The sequence below is a fragment of the Eumetopias jubatus genome, unplaced genomic scaffold (assembly GCF_037043125.1).
Source record: "Eumetopias jubatus isolate StellerSeaLion01/CBP00866 unplaced genomic scaffold, mEumJub1_p1.0 scaffold_3, whole genome shotgun sequence".
In the NCBI taxonomy this organism is placed as follows: domain Eukaryota; kingdom Metazoa; phylum Chordata; class Mammalia; order Carnivora; family Otariidae; genus Eumetopias; species Eumetopias jubatus.
Genome location: NW_028274809.1, coordinates 190,706,785 through 190,726,531, shown reverse-complemented (window position 1 = coordinate 190,726,531; position 19,747 = coordinate 190,706,785). Strand labels below are relative to the sequence as shown.

General features: G+C 40.7%; 1 protein-coding gene and 1 pseudogene across 1 annotated transcript in view; both read right to left on the bottom strand.

Annotated features, from left to right (window-relative positions):
• MYO16 (myosin XVI) overlaps positions 1 to 19,747 on the bottom strand; it is a 441,479-nt gene that overhangs the window by 301,289 nt on the left and 120,443 nt on the right. Inside the window, exons 9-10 of the mRNA XM_028087376.2 lie at positions 10,462 to 10,612; positions 1,573 to 1,683 (exon numbers count right to left, since the gene is read on the bottom strand). Of these exons, the coding sequence (XP_027943177.2) occupies positions 1,573 to 1,683; positions 10,462 to 10,612 (262 nt within the window). The remainder of the gene's footprint in view (positions 1 to 1,572; positions 1,684 to 10,461; positions 10,613 to 19,747) is intronic.
• LOC148164784 (large ribosomal subunit protein eL21 pseudogene) lies at positions 11,850 to 12,335 on the bottom strand (annotated as a pseudogene).

The window sequence follows — 19,747 nt, the reverse complement described above, 5'->3', positions numbered from 1 at the left end:
AGATCCATCATGACTTCCTCAGAAAGACTGAAGAACTTCCGAGTGAGAGTTTACAAAGCTAAGTGTTTATTCCACGGGGTAGAAAGAGAAGCTCAGGGGGAAGACAAACAGCCCACGGAAAATCCTGACACAGACAGGAGGGCAATCGCCGGTGGCTGAGAGCATCAACTAGTATCTAGGGCCCGGACGGTGAGTGAAGACTGCTCATCCTCCCATGAGAAGGGACAAGCCACAGAGACGTTTTAAGATGGGAGTGTCAAGATCACATCTGTTCGTGTCAAGAATGACTCTAGCTCCTGGTGAGATCAGATTGAACGGGAACAAGGTTTCCTCTGCATGGTTAGGAGGCCGTTGAGAAGAGATGCAGCAGCCTTGATGAGGACGGTGACCACCACGGTGGAGGGCAGATGAAGTGGATGTTTGGGAGACAGAGGCATTCGAGAAGCGTGAAGGAAAAAAGAAATGCAACACAATTCAAGGAATGGTCTTCTGGTAATATAACCAAGAAGGCGGGAAGGAGGCAGAAGAGGTAGGGCAGAAGGATGAGCAGCACGCTGGAAAGGCGGGACCATGAATAAAACTCACACACAAATAACAGGGTCGCCCCAGGGAGCGAAGTTAATCAGCTCACACCACCTTACGCCAATAACTCAATCCCATTCATTTTGATAGAAACATTTAATTTTAAGTGTATTTACAGTGGCAGGCAATTTATCCAAGCATCAAGACGCTGCACTGAATTTTCATAGGCTAATCAGCACCTGACGATTTATTACTCAGAAGGAAATCTTAGACTTTGCATTTACATGAAAATTAATCAATTTCTCAGTAGACTAGGGAAAAAAGAGGGTTATCAAAAAGGGACAGCACATATGGGCATAACCAGCTCTCTCTACAGACATTCTGACTGAATTGCTTTGAGTTAGAATATCACAAAATCAAGGAGAGGGAGACAGACAGACAGACAGGGACTGAGATGACATGGCTGTCTAAATCGTTCTGCACACTGGGTGAAATAACACATATAAACTGGAGCAGAACCACAGCAAATTAATTCTCTGTGCTGTTTGTCATCTGAGTCATATATTCCTACCCTGTTATCAGAGATTGGTGTGTACATTATTTACTTTACAAAGCATTTCCTGAATACTTAAAGGGAGAGCAGTTTCTCTTTTCATGCAGATAGAGAGGACATTCTCCAAGCGGAGTCCACTTTCCCTCTTTAGCTTCCTTTTCCAGATCTAGCCGGCTAAGTACAGGAAACAAACAGCATTTTTAGAAGTGACGTGCAGATCCTGTTGTTGCTAGCAAGATCTTCTTCCACAGCAAACTCGACGTCAGGAAAGTTGTCAACCCATACAGTATTAACCTTCACTTAACAACTCTGAAATTTGGATCTCTGCTGACCTTGCCTTAGAACTGAATCAGAATGAACCTGAACTCCGAGAAATCGACCTTACGCTATCTGCAAGACCAGAAACAACAAGCCCCCTCCTTGTGATATCGGCAGCCCGGAGGGGAAAATCGGCAGCAAGACAAAGCAGCCCACAAGGCAGGTTCAAGGGCACTTACATATATCTGATTGTTCCCAAAGCGCTTCTGAATTTCATAAAGCAGGCTGCCGTCATTCAGCTCACTGAGCGTCGCCAGGTCATCACTGGGAGCGGGAGGCATCAGCTTGACCTGGGGGAAAAATGGAGTAAGATCAATTCTAATTGCTTCCCAATCAACTTTCTCCACAGTCGGATTTGCCATTTCCAATTACATGTCAAAAGTTTGAAGACCACGTGAGTTTGAAACCATTATTAAAAGATGAAATGGTTCACTTAGAAGGAACAAAAAAGACAACAGCCACGGAGAAATGTATTCCGATGAGAATTTCTGTCCTACGTCTGTGGGCGCACTCACACGCACTAACACAAGCACCCCAGGGCTACCTTCCGTCCTGCAAAGGCATCAGTCTGCCAAAATCATGTCAGCACGTGGACTTTCCTAGTCCCCACTTAAAATGTAGACAGCTCTGAGCTGTTCTGCGTCCTCTACGACCAGCAGCTGAAAAGCTCACATATCTGCAGTGTTTCCAAAGCTAAAGCAAAAACTTCTCCTATTACTGTTGTTGGCATGGTGAAGGAACCAGTGTGCCTGGAATTTAGTTTCTGCATACATGTAGGAGGAGGCCAGATTTTGAAAGAAGACTCTAGAATTTTGGCTTGGGATCTTTTATTCTTTTCTGCATAACTCCTACAATGAAAGTAGCTGTGAGATTAAGATAATGCTGTCATAATGATAAACATGCTTCCCTATTCAACTTAATAGAAAATGACAGAGTTAAAAAACTGGGAAATATTTCAAATAAAAAAGATGAACTTGGATGATTTAATTAGACGGAAATCTATCATTCGCAAAGTTAGGAATGGACCATGTTTAATTTTACATACACAAGATACGTTGTGCAAAACAGATGCTTGATCTACGAGAACAGCTTTGGTTTTCTTTTGTCAAACACAGAGGAGCCAAAGACCAGGAATATTCTTATCAAAGCCTCTGCGAGTTCATTGGTGCCCATAGTGAATTTTTAATAACAGCAAGTTTATTTGCGCCATTTGTATTCATGTTTGTATTCTATATTTGCATTTGCCTTTTGTATTTATATTTGCATTACATATCTTAACATCGTATGTATCACTGTTGAAGAATCTGAACTTAAATATTACTGTTTATCAGCTAAATGCTTATGGCATTGACAAATACTACGCATTAAAAAAAATCGTAAATGTAGGATGATCTCTCTGATATGAGCGACTGGTTCGCAAAATGCAATCTTTCTCAGGAGTTCATAAATTCGAGTCAGTGCTTTCCCAGGCTGCTTGTAATCCTAATGTATTCATAATGGAAACTCAAATTCTTTCCTGGGAATCGTTACGTGGTCAGAAGAGTGGCTTCTTATGTCTTCCAGTTAGAAGGGTATCACACAGTGAGCTCTGGTATGAGAAATACCACCATTTATGTAAGTGGCAAACACCATATTCCAAAAGGAAGTTGTTTATGTATTAAAAGTTGATTTGTAAAATACTCCAGACTTCATGAAGGTCAAGAACCAGCCTCTCCTCGCCCCAAACCATGCACACACTCAGCCAACACTCCACAGTCCATAATCTTTGCTTTTGCAGCATTTAAAAGAAATAGGCCTCAAAATACCCTTCAGAATTAACCTGTAAAGAGCATATTACAGTCTCATTAAAATTAGTCAATTAATTAATTTTAATTAGTTAGAGGCATAGCTGGAAGACTTTGATACTGTCAGAAATATTTACTTAAATAGTCAAGAGTAGAATCCAAAAGCTGGTACTTGTGGCTAATAAAAATTGAAGTCATAATGCCCCTCCTCTCCTGATATTCTTCTGGGTTGTCAAAATCAATTCTGGGATTGTGTGATATCTATTTTTGTTTTTTTGTTTTTTTTTCACATTAAACACTTAGTTGTACTTTGAAGAGTCTTGTAGGCCCGAAATGCTGCCGGGGAAGTGACCAACAGTCTGCTTGACCCAGGCAGCATTCCACTCTGCGTTTTTCATCAGTCGCGCTGATTTGGGTAAAAATCTTACACACTGAACTGAGTTTCCCCACCTTAAAAATGCCGGAAACTGAAGCATATGTAAGGCATCGATTACTTTTGTGCTCATGGGGATGAATGCGTTTAAATCTCAGTGGCAGATCTTCCCGGCTGGGGGACCCTGAACCTTTTTCTTCCCTAAGTCACTTTCATTGTCTTTCATAATACGGAAGATGATGGTGTGTCCCTCACAGGAGGCTGTGGAAGGATGAGTTTGCGTGGAGGCCCAGCAAGGTGTCTGGTCCGCAGGTAAGTGTGTAGTAACAGGGTGCATCGTCATCTAGTGAGACGTCTGGGGAGGGCCGTGAGCACCACAGGTAAACTTTCTGCCAACTTCCCTGAGGGTTGCCTTTGGAGGAAGCGGGCGTGGTGGGGGCAAATCTGCAGAGGGCTCTGGGCCAATCTCTGCGGCTCTCAGCAGAGACCCTCAGCTTTCACATGCTCTAAAAACTGGAATTCTCTTTCACTTATCGTTTTGGGAAAGGATCTGCTGTGAAATAATAATTTTGAAAAGTTTGAAACTCGTGGATATAATCCAAAGGTAGATGCCGAACTTATGGCCCAGAGAGGTCGCACAGTTTCCCTGGGGTCACACAGCGGATAGGTCAGAAGGGGAAGCTGGGACAATACCCATCAGGGAACAGTGGAGAAAGTCTAGCAGATAAAGAATAAACCGACGACGTATACTCAGTCACTCCCCTTTCTTTTCCTGGCTCCCGGGCTCTTTGCCAGGCGCTGCGCTCGAGGTTTAGTAGAGAGAGGGAGCAAGAGAATGAGGTCTTGTACCTCAGGGCGTTGACAGCTCGCTGGGAGAGAAGGACGGACGCAAGTAAGAAACTGCAGTTATGAAAGGTGCTATGAGGGAAAACAAGAGGATGCTGTGAAAAGTGAAAAAGCGCACTCTCGCTCGGGTGGCTGGAAGTCCTCCCAGATGAGATGACAGCAAAGCTGCACCTGGACCCGATCCGGCAAGGCCGTCCCACGGGCTGCGCGCAGGCAGAAGGAAGAACTCAGTAAGGGCCCAAAGGTCCTGCCTGTGAGCTGCAGGGCGGGAGGAAACAGGGCAGGTGGTGGTGGAAGGGAAGAGGGAGGCACCGGGGACAGATGCTGAGGCGACAAGAAGAGCTGCCACGCTCACCGTGGCTGGGATCTGCGCTGGATTTACTACTCGCGACCAGCGGAGACGAGATCGAAGGTTTACTTATACCGAGAGACAACTGCACCATATCCAGGATCACAGACGCAAGTGCGTGCCCTTAAATATGAAAGGAATTCAGAAAATAAGACAAATGGGTACGCATGCATTTCCAAGAAATAAAAAGCCTACTGGCAAAAGTCTTTATTTGGAGAAAGACATAAAAGGAAATTTTCATTATCAATTTGGAGACGAATGTAAATATCTTTTCTTCCCAGCGTCTTTGCGAGCATTTCCTGAAAATAAAAAATGTATACATCTACATACACACAGATGTGCACCCCAGAAAATGGATATGGATGTGCAAATGTATATCCACACACATTATACACGCACACGCTAATACACGCACATAGACACATTCATGCATATACGTGATACGGTACAAGCCAATAATGGATTGCAATAACTTTGAACAATGCAAAAATAAGACAAAAGTCTCCATCAAGTTAGCATACATATTTAACTCCCAAAGCATCATCAAAAGGGGACAAATCAAAAGCAAGATTTTTTCTTTAGAAGAAATGGTTTACATTTCTTAGATAATAAACTTCCTCTTACAACCACAGCACTAACAAGCTCAATGCAAATTTCTGGGTGTATGCTTAGAAAAAGCAGGAAGAGTACTAACAGAAGTCCCACATTTGTTCCGACAAGCCCAAAAGAGTTATTGCAGACATCTCGTTGGTATTCTTGAGGATTTCCATCTACAGTGGCACAGCTGTTTCTCGGGTTAGGGAAAATACTAGGCTGACAGTAAAAATGGGAAGGCGCCCTAGCAGTAAAGAAATGTGACAAATACAGTGTGAGAGCCGGTCAAGGGAAGCACTCCTTGCATTTATCACATCAGGACCCCAAAAGGATCAGGAAGGAGGCTTTCCTAATGGATGTTAAGCAAGGCCATCAAAGGGACACATTCTTTTTTTTTTAATTTTTTATTGTTATGTTAATCACCATACATTACATCATGAGTTCTTGATGTAGTGTTCCATGATTCATTGTTTGTGCATAACACCCGGTGCTCCACGCAGAACGTGCCCTCCTTAATACCCATCACCAGGCTAACCCATCCCCCCACCCCCTCCCCTCGAGAACCCTCAGTTTGTTTTTCAGAGTCCATCCTCTCTCATGGTTCGAAAGGGACACATTCTTTATAAAGACTTCAAAAGCCCGGGGACACCGGCTAGCAAGTGGAAAGAAAAAGAAAAAGGCACCTCTGAATATTTTTATGTTATAGTTGTCGGCTGGATAACGTGTACGGCCAAAGTCCGCTAAACAATTATAACAAGGCAAAACAGAGATGGGATAAATACGTAAAAAAGATTAACATCCTCTCTCTAGGACTGACCACTGTGATTTCTATGAAGATATATATCCCTATCTATCTCTGTAAAAGGAGAGATCTAGAACATAAACTAGAAATCATTCAGGATAGGAAGCCAGGACGAACTTCAGAGAAACACTTTGAGAAATGTTTCGAGATCCAAAGGGAACTTAACATTTGGGAATATTCTGACTTCCCCGATTCCTGGTCTCCACTTGTCAACACTGCATGGCGCGCCGTCCCCTTTACTGTTTCGTTCGTTTGTGACTTCCCCTCTGGGAGATGAGCAGGGTGTGTGCGGAAACTACAAGTCCCATAGATGAAAGAGGTGGACTGACAAATGAGAGAAGAGAAACAGTATCTTGAGGAGAGGAAAGAACCGAGTATTCAGGAATAAAGAGGAAGGAGGAAGTCAGGAGAGAAACCAGGTGACCTGGAAAAGGGTGATAATCTGACAAATACTGTTTTCCAAAGTTTAAGCTCATCCCCGTGCCCAGACAGCATTTTAATTATTCCACCCCCTGCTTCTGTTCTTCTGTTAGATGTTTGTATGACAGTAAAACCTATCAGGTCCTTTTACTTACTAGTGCTTTGCCTGGCCAAGGATTTAACCCTCTCCTGTACCTGGAGATGGGTGTGTCTGTGGACCACAGGAAGAGAATTATCGCCCATCTTCAAAACCCCTGTAACACACATGCAGCCGTGGATCGCCAACCTCCTCTCCTGTTTATAGAACCATCACAGGTCCACAGGGCTCCGGAAGATGCTCCTTGCGGTGCCCCCAATACAGAACGGGATCCAGCGTAAAAGAAATACTTGTGATTCTCAGCAATTTGCTTACAGTTCTGGAGTTTGATCATTTTATAACTTAATTTGCGGGGCGCCTGGGTGTTTCAGCCAGTCGGGCATCTGACTCTTGATTACAGCTCAGGTCATGATCTCAGGGTCATGGGATGCAGCCCTGTATAGGGGGCTCTGCACTTAGCGGGGAGTCTGCTCTCCCTCCCCCTCCACCCCTCCCCCGCTTGCACACGTGTGTGCGCACGTGCGCACACGCTCTCTCTCTCCCAAATAAATAAACCTTTAAAAAAAAACTTAATCTGTAAACTGAGCGTAAGTTAAGTAATGAAAAGGGAAAATAACTTGCCCACAGTGTTATTTTGAGGATTAAGACAATACAGGTGAATGCATGTTTAAGCATTGCCGTGTTCATATAAAGTATAATTTTGTATTATTATTGTCTAAGGACATCTATGTTTGCACTGATAAAAATAAAGCGCAGTGGATGTGTTGACTGGAATTACATCAAGAGCAGATAAATTCAGCCATTCTGGATAAACCTAACATACAGTCAGTCTATATCGGTAACAATAAAAACATAAATGCATCTTAGTGTATTTTTACTCTACTCTTGGCAAATGTGTTATAACCATATAGCCCTCATTTCTGTCAGCTCCGTAACAACCCTGTGAGACCTATACCATGTACCCATTTCACAGATGGGGCTTATGAGGTCAAGGAACCTCCGAGTCATAGACTTTCAGCAGCAGACCTAACCAGAGCATCTGCCTTTCTCTGAACTCCCAGACTAACGTGCCTTCACTCAGTGGAATAAAATTGGAATTTCAAGTGTGAACTAAATTTAAAGAAATATATTCACAAAGGAAGGAAGTGGAGGAAGGGGGGGGGAAGAAGTCAGACAATTAGAGAGAGAATGAAGGAAGAAGGCGGGGGAGGAGAAAGGGAGGGAAAGGCAGAGTGGAAAGGAATTTAAAGGAAGAACGTCTTGCACACTTCTAAGCAACTGAAGAAAAATTCTACCTTCTCAGAGATATTATGTTTTCATTTTCGTGATTATCAGAACCAAAAAAAGTTTAAATCAAACCTTGAATATTCACTCACACAGTTACCATTTGATAAAACCTCCATTTTATAAAAATCTGGAAGGAGAGATTCTGTGGCTTTTGTTTCAATTTTTTAAAAAATTTTCTACATTACATATTTCTCCTTAAGATGTTAATCAGAATGTCCTTGCTTTGACAAGTCTTTTCTAAAGCTCTCTTACGAAATGTGAAAATTTAATCCAGTCAGTGGATAATGTTGGTCTTCCATGGGAGAGAATCACCCACGCACCTCACGGCCAAGAAGAGATGCCCACGGTGCCCACAGCGGGAGATGAGAGCCGATGAATGTTCCATCGATAATGTATGAACGCAAAACCTGAATAACAGCTGCTCCCTCTTCAGTACCAAACAAACAGAACATGACTGCAACTGCCTTTAATGTCTAAGATATAATTATAAATTGTATAATTATAAAGAGCTTAACATTAAAATCAGAAAGGCTATTGTATAAGGCTTATACCTGACATCATGTTGTGAGTATCTTCTCTTTTTTTAAGATTTTAATTTTTAATTTTTTTTAAGATGTTATTTTATTTATTTGAGAGAGAGAGAGAGAGAGAACATGCGTGTGATGGGGGGCAGGGGCAGAGGGAGACGGAGAAAGAGAATCTCAAGCAAACTCCCCGCTGAGAACAGAGCCCCACAAAGGGCTCCATCTCAGGACCCTGACTGAGATCATGACCTGAGCCAAAACCAAGACTTGAACGCTTAACTGACTGAGCCACCCAGGTGCCCCTAAGATCTTAATTTTTTAGAGCAGTTTTAGATTCACAGCAAAACTGAGAGGAAGGTACAGAGATTTCCCATATACCCCTGTCCCCACTGGTGCACAGCCTTCCCCACTATTAATACTCCCCACCAGAATGATGACATTTGTTACAGGTGAACCTACATGGACACGTCACCATCACCCCAAGTCCATGCTGTACATCAGGGCTCACTCTGGGTGTTGTGCATTCTGGGAGTTTAGACACACGTGCGATGACACGCATCCATGACTATAAAATCACACAGAGCAGTTTCAATGCCGTAAAAATCCTCTGGGCTCCACCTCTTCATCCCTCCCCCCACCAACCCAGGCAACCAGTGATCTTTTTACCGTCTCCATGGTTTTGCCTTTTCCAGAATGTCAAATACTAGAATCATGGTGTATATGTCCTTTTCAGATGGGCTTCTTTCACTCAGTAATATGCATTTAAGGTTATAGGAAGTTCATAGGACCCTTACAAAAGTTGAGAAAGAACTTTGCCTTACATCTTACCTAACATTCAATTTGCCTACTGCTACGGACTGAACTGCATTCCTCTAAATTCATGTGTGGAGGCTCTCAATGTGACTCTTTGGAGATGGGGTCTTAAGGAGGTAATGAAGGTTAAAGGAGGTCATAGGGGTGGGGCCCTGATCCCATAGGACTGGCATGCTTACAAGAGACACCGGACAGTTCATTCCTCTCTCTGTCTCTGTTTCCTCCCCCGCCCCCCACTCCCCATGCAAGGACACAGGGAGAAAGCAGCCAGGAAGGAGACGTTCATCAGAAACCTTACCAGCAGACACCTTGATCTTGTACTTCAAGTCTCTAGAACTGTGAAAAATAAACTGTTGCCTAAGCCCCCCCAGTTTGTCATATTTTGTTACAGCAGCCTAAGCTGACAAAGACACCTACTGAAATTTAAAAGTATCTCAAAATTGCAAAAAATATTTGTTAGGTATTTTGAAATAATAAAAATTAATGAAACTAAAATTAAATCTTGAAAAGATGGTCTTAGAACAATCTAGCTAAAATGTCTTTAATATATTCAAAATAAGAGCCAGTGAAACAAACCAGTTACAAAGATTACGCTGACATTTATAAAATTACTCTGCCATTTATAAAACATGAAGCATATAAAAATCATTGATTTCTCTAGGGAAATGTACTAATTTCTATAACCCCAAGCTCATCAAAGTGATCTCCCATAACGTGGGCACTGTGGCACGCATGTACACCCCCCCACACACACACCCACAGTTACACACCAACAGATACTTTTCATAAATGACTCTTAGTGATTGATTTTCCTTTCTTCTTGTTACGTAAAATATTTGGATCTTTGAAGGAAACCAAAAGCATACCCTACATAGTAAGCAAAATGAGGACTAAGGACATAATTGGAAATATTCAGGAATTAGCATACTGGCTGAGCTTACATTCTTGACATATAAGTCAAGATATATATAAAATTCAAATCCTTGTACAACATAATAGCAGCTATCTTTGTTAATGGTCAATATAATATCATAACAGTTTATATATGGGAATTTAAAAAAAATTAACCTTTGCATTCATGAATCTTTCTTGGAATGGAAATTTGTGGGTGTTTAGTTTTGAAATGTTGGATTCTTAAGGATGACGTAATAAGCAGGCATGCAGTAAAGGTGTACTTACCTGTTCAGGTTTTGTGGGGCCGTTCATCGTAGCATTTTCAGGGATGCTGTCTTGAGACTGTCGCTTGCATAGACCTTTGGTGGCATCTTTGAACATAATGTCTTTCTCCAACATACTGTCTTGCTTGGCAATTGGCAACACCAGAGGACTGCTACAGAAAATAATCAATACTATAATTAGTCTTCTGCTAACATTGCCATATTAATCAAAAAGAACCACAACAGGACAGCTCCATTATAGAAAGTTGTTTTATTCGGATAAGAAACCATTTCTTGACGCGCAGGGGGAAAAAAACGGTCAATGGGGAATCTGTCAACTTTCTCTTAGTTCTAACTTCCATTCAATTTCAACTTTAAAAGAAAAATATATTCACTTCAACTTGAGAAGAAAATGTTTACAAATGTGTATATGACTGTAGGAGACAAATCAAGAAGCAACTTATAAGCTAAGGTTGAATGCACGACTGAACTAAGCAAGATATTTAAAGGTGAAAGTGAATTGCAAACAAGTGAAGGCACAGATTATACAATTAATTAAAATATCGTTCATATACAACTTAAAATATGTTATGGAATCATGGGCAATATTTAGAGTTTGTAACGAAATAATATTAGGGACAGTAGAGAGGAATGATGTGCTCAAGGATTCCGATACTGCAAGCAGTAACTCCTTACTTCACTACAGCTCAAACTAGGCAAAAAATAAAAGCTACTTCATTTTTTTTTGTTGTTCCGTAGACCTCATTGCCAAAAGAAAGCTATTATTATGTAATGTCCATAAAAAATAAGCACAATCTAAATGTTTAATTTGCATTGTAACACTTTATGACAGTAAGATTTAAACATGCATTTCCCCTAATGTTACCACATGAGCAGAAAGACATACATATTTAATCAAGTGCAATACATATAAACATAATTATTTCATGTATTCTACAATAGCACTTGTGATTCTAATCAATGCTTAAATGTACTTTTTGGTTTTTAAAAAAATCAGGTTTATTATGGTATTATCCACATACGGTAAATTTCACTTTGTGTAGATGCTCATGTACTAGAGATGTCTATGTCAAATATATATATAGTTATACGTGGTTAAATATATACGTGTGTGTGTAACCTACGTAACCTGTGATATACAGGATTTGTATCACTCCCAACCACTTCTTTGTGCCTGCTCCGGGGAACCCATTGTCTCCGCTAGCCTCCTGCCCCTTGCAACCACTGATAATTATTTCTTTCACTCTAGTTTGGCCTTTTCTAAAGTGTCCTATGAAAGGGATCATAGAGCATGTAGCTGTTTGTAACTGCCTTCACTGACTTAACATCATGTTTTTGTTTGTTTGTTTGTTTTTACAGTCTTCAGGTCTTTTATTTTCTTTTCATTTATCATGCCATGAATTCATAGGGAATCGGTTCCAGTAGTTCGGGCTCCTTTCCATTGGTTCTCACAAAGTGTGCTTCTCTGGGTGGGGCAGGCTGGCACTTCAGTTGAACCCAAGTACCTTTCTCTTTGGCTTTCTTCTTTTTCTGATCATTTTCCTTCACACGCTTCAGGAAGCTATCTCGGCTCTTTGAGTGTTTAATATGCTCAATGCGTACATTAATTCTCTTGGCAAGAATCTTGCCCTTAACTTGTTTGTTTACAACAATGCCAACAGCATGCTGAGTAACACTGTAGACTCTTCCAATTTTGCCATGGTAACATTTGTGGAGCATTCCTTTTTGAACAGTGCCCATTCCCTTCATGTCCACAATATCACCTTTCTTATAGATTCGCATGTATGTGGCCAAAGGAACAACTCCATGTTTTCTAAAAGGCCTAGAGAACATACAGCAGGTACCTCTCCTCTTTCCCTTTGTGTTGGTCATTTTGGCGAATTACTGGAAGATGGCGGTTCCGGCCAAAAGGAAGCTAACATCATGTTTTTGAGTTCATTCATGCTGCTCTATATACAGTGGTTTGGTTTTTAGTGCTGAGCAATAGTCTCCTGGAGAATGCACTACACTTGGGTTGTCCATTCATCAAACATTTGGGTTTGTCCAGTTGTTGTCAAGCGTAAATGGAAGTGTGTTTCAAAGAACATTTTTTTTTTTTTTTTTTTTTGCCTATGGCTTGGGCTTCTTGTGTCTTATTTAAAAACTCTTTCCCTAACCCAAGGTCAAAAAGGTTTTCTCCCAGGTTTTACTCCAGAAATTTCATAGCTTCAAGCTTTACATTTGGGTCTATGATGCATCGTGAGTAGTTTTTGCGTATGATGCTATGTACGAGTTTGTTACGTTTTCATATGGCTGTCCAAATGTTTCAGCATCATTTTTGAAAAGAACATCTCTCCCCAGCCAATTACCTAAGATACCTTCGTTAAGATTCAATTGACCATATACGTATGGGTCTATTTGGGGATGTTCCATTGTGTTCCATCGATGTAATAGTCTAGTCATACACCTATTACATTGTCTTGATTAATGTACCTACACGGTAAGACTTGAAATCAAGTACTTTTGACTCATCCAGCTTTGTTTTCTTTTGTTCTAGCTATTCAAGATCATTAGCATTTTCAAATAGATTTTAAAATCTATTGGTCAATTTTTATAAACATGCCTTCTGGGACTTTTTTTTTTTAAGATTTTATTTTATTTATTTGACAGAGAGAGACACAGCGAGAGAGTGAACACAAGCAGGGGGGAGTGAGAAAGGGAGAAGCAGTCTTCCCATCGAGCAGGGAGCCCGATGCGGGGCTTGATCCCAGCACCCGGGATCATGACCTGAGCCGAAGGCAGATGCTTAATGACGGAGCCACCCAGGCGCCCCGCTACTGGGACTTTGATTAGCATTCTGCTCAACTGATCAATCAACTTGGAGAGAATTTACATATTAACAATGTTGAATTCTGTCATCCATAAGCACAGTATATATCTCCATTTATTTTGATCATTAATTTCTCTCAGTATTTTGTAACTTCTGGCATTAAAGTCTTGCAAATAATGTTAGATTTATTTCGATCTTTTTATGTCATTACAAATGAATTTTTTATTTCAACCTCCTGTTGCTGTATATAGAAATGCAAATGATTTGGTAGACTAACATTCATAGGGCAGGAAGAGAGTCATGTGACCACAAGGTCTCACTGTTCGCAGACCATCTCTGGACCTTATCTTCCCGCTTTACCACAGAGTCTAGAAAAATGTGGATAAAATAAGACCAGTAAATGGGCTACATGAGGGCCAGGGTTGAGGGAAAGGCCCGAGGAAGAGCTGAAGAACATATTTACAGAAATGTGAGGTCAATTTTACTCTCCTTGAGCTCTGGACGATAATGTTTTATTCAATGAGGAGATTTTTTTTTTAAAGATTTTATTTATTTATTTGAGAGACAGAGAGAGAGAGAGAGAGAGCACAAGCAGGGGTAGCAGCAGAGGTAGAGGGAGAAGCAGGCTCCCCGCTAAGCAGGGAGCCCGATGTGGGGCTCAATCCCAGGACCCCGGGATCACGACCTGAGCCGAAGGCAGACACTGAACCGACAGAGCTCCCCAGGTGCCCCCTCAATGAAGAGATTTTGAAGTAGGTGAAAAGGTATACTGACGAGAGACAGCAGGGGGCCAGGAGCTTATGTGTCTGAGTCAGAAAACTGCGCTTTGAGGCCGGCTTTGGCACCCCGGGGCAAGTGATAGAAGCATTCTCTAAAACCAATCTGCAAGAAAGGCCTCTACTGAGGGATTTCTAGCATCATGCACACAAAGGGCTTAGCACAGTGACTACAGTATTAAGCAGGCAATGAAAGTCGTGATTTGTGTGGGTCCAGCACTGTTGAAGCTTCAAGGATTTTCCTCTATTTACAAACTAACGGGTTAGCTAGTTACTACTTCATGGATAGGCGCGGAAGACAAGAGATTCCTGGATCTGAGACAGAAGACTTCATGACTCACGGCACACACAGTATCCAGAGGTTCACGTTTGACCATGTCCCATGGTGGGTAGGAGGGGCCAACACAGGGGAAACTACATGCACACCTACACGTGCAGGGTGTTGTGTTGGAGGTAAGAAACCTGGTCAGGAGTCAAGTATTTTTTTGAGCAATCAGCAAACACAGCACCAAGCAGCAGAGAAGCCAGTGGCCCCCCGCCCCGGCCCCTGCCGGGCGTTTGCTCTGTGGTCTCCTTGAGCTACCTAATGGCCTGTATGACTGAGCACATATGCTTTGCATTCTGACACACTGAGCAACACTGGAGAGGGTGCTCAAGGCCCAGGGCAGACTATCTCTCTCAACCGTGTGGTTATTAATTTTAAAAATTCACTATAAAATGAGAATGTTTTTAATGCTTATAAAAATTTCATATCCAGATCTGCTGGAATACCATCAAGTGATAAGGTATTCATAACTTATTTCCTCCCTGAGCAACTGTGAAACAATGCTTGCTGTCCTAACTTGTATTCACCATTCCTGGAGCTCCCAAGGTGTAGCCTCTGTTTCTCCGACATGAGAACCCTTAAAATATGTGAAGACCATTGCAGTTGCCCTATATTTTCTATAATGTGAGTGGACCACCTATAAAACATTCTAATAATTAGATGGAATTGAATGTACGATAATCTCCATTCTAAGTACTTTATACATATTAACTCTACACATATTACCTCATATTAACAGCATTATAAGCAATATCTACTTTTCTGCATATTTATAGGTGAGTACACCGGGAGAGAGAGAACGGGCTGTGGACACACAGTGAGGCAGGAGCGGAGGTGGAACTTGAGATACAGAGCTCGTGTTCTTAACCACCAGTCACACTGCCCACATCCAAAATCCACCCTCATGCCTACCAAAATATTTCCTTACTTATCCACCCTTGAATGTCAATCACCTCTTTTTTTCTGCTTTGTTAGAAAGTCTTCAAAGAGAAACTAAAGGGAGGCTTTGCATAGACTGTACCAGGTGTTTTGAGTCTAAAGCAATGAAGAAAGCAGTGGCTGGACTAGTCAGGTAGAAACTACATAAAATCACCAATTATAAAGGATTTCTATAAAGAAACAGTGAGTTTACTAAAATAGCTAAAATACTCTCCTATCTCAAGTCTAATCACAGCATTAATAGCAGGATCTAGTCTATTTCCAACTGAGAAGTACACTTGGAAAGAAGATTGGTCCAGGAATACAGTGACCTCATCCTAAGTCAGGTTTTGTTTGTTTGTTGGTTTGTTGGTTTTTAAGAGAGGGAGAGACAGAGGGCAGGGAGGGGCAGAAGGAGAAGGAGAGAGAATCTTAAGCAGGCTCCGTGCCCAGCACAGAGCCCAACATGGGGCTCTATCTCACGACCCTGACATCACTACAGGAGCCAAAATCAGGAGTCAGACACTTACCCGACTGAGCCACTCAGGAGTCCCTAAGTTAGTTTTTACCTCAAGTTGGCAACTACCTGACCCTGCAAGCCTTCAAAATCTCTGGCCCACATTTTGCCTTTGCAAATGCGGGGGTTAGATGATGACATACATCTAAGTGTATGCCAAGCCCTACAGATCTATGATGCTACTACATAATCCCTCTTTACACATCATCTCACCTACATCTTTTAAAAATCACTTACACACTCAATAATATCATATATGATACCATAGATGTATTACTAACAATAATTCTAAGTAACTAGTTAAAAATACTCTCATTCATATAAGAAAAAATGATTCTAAATAATACAATTGAATCGAATGGCAACATGTTTGTCATACACATATTTTCTGTAAGAAAATACAAAACACATACCTTGGCTGATGGCATGTGATAATGTTTTAAAGGTTTATGGAAAAGTGTGCTTTAGGTTTCTTTCCCACTTGTAAAATGAAATACATTTTATCCATAATCGTTGTGATTAACAACAGTGTTCATACAAGATAACTTCTACATACTTAAATTTTCACCGATTATCCATTGGTACACCATGAACATGTACTAAAATGCTATTTTTCTAGAAAAAAAAAAGCAATAATTTTTAAGTAACCATGGCTATTTATTTCAACACTCATTAAATGTTTATCAACTATGACAAAATATTTGCTATGAGATTAATTTAAAAAAATAAGATGCAGTTATATAGAGAGAACAAGAACTCAATAAAGAAAAAGAAACACATAAAGGATAAGAAGAAATAGACCAAATTAATAGTAGTTTCATCAAAAACATAGACTACTGAAGGAAATGGACTTCACAGTCCCCTCATCTTAGCTAAACTTTGGACAGTCTCCTCCCCAACTTGAGACTGTGGCCGTCTCTTTTCTTAGAGTGCTTACTTTAAAAGAACTTTCCATTGTAAATTTTTCCTTTGTCCTTCTGAGATGTGAATATTCTACAATCCCACAATGTCTTTCTCAAGGACCTGGAAGCCATTCTGTTGGAATGTAACCATCAGGATTGATAGAGGGAGCCCCAGTCTCCTGGTCTCTGTGGGAGGGAAGGGGCCTCACTTCCTTAAGCACCAACTAGCAAACTCTGGATGGCCTTCTCACAAGGACCAGCCTTCCTGCTAACAACCCCAGGCTTTACCACAAGCTCATCCCAGCATTTAAAAGCTCTCTGAGCCAAGTGCACTCTCTCTCTCTTCCCGTATTGCAATAGTCTTGAATAAAGTCTTCCTTTCATCTTTAACTTCTCTGGTATAATTTTTCTTTGATGTTACTGAGTGAGTTTTTTCATGCTTCTATATGTTTTCCTGCATTTTCCAAATTTTCCTCCATGAGAAAATTTTATTTTGATTACATAAAAAAAGTATCAGGAAAGAAATTTATCACTGAGAAACAGAAAAAAATAGGATTGAAAAGAGTATATTTTCTAAAAGAAGGGTTTGGTAAGGCAGATTCCACAAACATAAAGAAAACGAGGAGACAACCAACCAAGGACAATTGAGATTAAACTGGGGATAGATTGCCTTAACTTGACTGTGGACAAAACTACACAAGACTATACCAGTAGACAATCAATTTCTGAACTCTACTGGATTTATTCAAGACTTACTGATTTCTATAAACATAAAAGGCATTTCATGCAGAGCAAATGTGCCTGTAGGAACTGAGATTTTATTTCTGAAAATGGAAACAGGAAGGTAATAAAATAAAACTAACAAAGGCGACAATTATTGTCCATTATGACTATATCAATTTTAGAAAACTATAGAAAACAAGCAAAATTGACTATATTGGGATTTATTAGGCCAACAAAGAAAAAAATCAAACAAAAACAAATGTGAAGAAAGACATGTATCATATGACCTCACTGATATGAGGAATTCTTAATCTCAGGAAACAAACCGAGGGTGGCTGGAGTGGTGGGGGGTGGGAGGGATGGGGTGGCTGGGTGACAGACACTGGGGAGGGTATGTGCTATGGTGAGCGCTGTGAATTGTGTAAGACTGTTGAATCACAGACCTGTATCTCTGAAACAAATAATACATTATATGTTAAAAAAAAGAAGAAGAAGGAGATACTAGGAAGGGAAAAATGAAGGGGGGGGGAACTTTGGACAGTCTCCTCCCCAGTCTCCGATTGGAGCGGGAGACAAACCATGACAGAGTCCAAACTAAGGACTCTGAGAAACAAACTGAGGTTCTAGAGGGGCGGGGGGTGGGGGGATGGGTTAGCCCGGTGATGGGTATTAAAGAGGGCACATACTGCATGGAGCACTGGGTGTTACACGCAAACAATGACTCGTGGAACACTACAACAAAAACTAATGATGCACTGTATGATGATTAACATAACATAATAAAATAAAATTTTTAAAAAAATTAAAAAAAACAAATGTGAAGAAATGGCATATGTAACTAGGTTATTTTGATGGTGAGGTAATGTACTAAATAGATAGTTCTCAATTTTAATCCTAAGAACACAGCTACATAAATTATTTACTATAAGGAATTTGGGTTTTTCTCCATCTACAAAATAATGATGCAAAGCTTAATTCTGAATGAAACAGTTCTTGGAGAGCTTTGAGTTAATTTATATCTGTGTCCCCCAAAAAATGACTTTAGTTTTTGTGATAAAAAATACATTTAAGAAAAAACATGTTGGTAAAATATTACTTGTGTTAAAAAAGCAAAAATGTCAGGGGCTTGGGTGGCTCAGTCGGTTAAGCCTCTGACTTGATTTCAGCTCAAGTATTGATCTCACAGTCCTGAGTTCAAGCCCCATGTTGGGACCCATGCTAGGTGTGGCACCTATTTAAAAAAAAAAAAAAAAAATCAATGCGTCTCTTGCGGTTGAATTGGAAATGACACTGTTTTTAAGACATTTTATATTCATTTAGTAGTTCTCAACAGGTATCTGTGAAGAAATTTTTAAAAATCTAATTTAAAACAAGTTGAATGCAGCAGCTCTGTGAATACATGAGTTTCTGCATATGCTGTGTTATACTGTGAGAAGTGACTGTCCAGCATATATTTATTTTTCTGAATAGGTATTTAATGAATGATATTTATATGAAATGATATTATCATCATTCGAGTCAAGGAAATACTTAATAATCAGCATTTTCAGACATTTTTAGTAAGTAAATTTGATAGAATTTGGTAAAACTTACGTAAGTTACTCGAGCAAGCTCCAGAACACACACAGTGTGTGCAGTGTATGTGCGCAGGTCAGCACAGAAGATAAAAAGTGAAGAAAATGATGTGTGTGTTTGGTGGTGGGTGGAATAAGCTGCTTTGAAAGGTAGTGAGTTTCCATCTCTGGAGCACTTTCAACTGTAGGAAAAGGAAATGAATAGACATGGAAATGTCTGCCCCCTCCCTCTACCTTCCCCTTAAGCTGAGTCTAGTTCTCGACCAACTTTGGAAAACCAACTAGTTATTCAACCACGCTTGAGGGATAGTGTAAATGGTTTAAAGTTGGAAACCATATTAAATAATTCTCAAGGTTTCATGATGTCCCTGTATTGTGTGACATTTCTCTCTGTCCCCCTCTGGACCACAGAATCCATGTCTAAATTCACACTGAAGAGATGGACTTGCTTTACCGACACTTTTGTAACACAGAGCTTTTTCCAAAGTCTCTGAAGAATCCAGGGCCGGGAATCTGGTCCAACTTTATCTCAGGTGATACTATTTTACTGCAAAATGGTCCCAGGAGCTGCGTTGATTCTGAAAATGGTCAAGTCATTCAGGTCAGGAGTAAAGGTACAAGAACAATGCCTCGCAGGAATAACCAGAGAGGTAGTGTTCAACCATCAGGAGCCTGGAAATTAATGGTTGCAGCACAACTGTGCTCAGGCTCTAGGAGTAAAAATGCACTTTTCAGGATTGCTT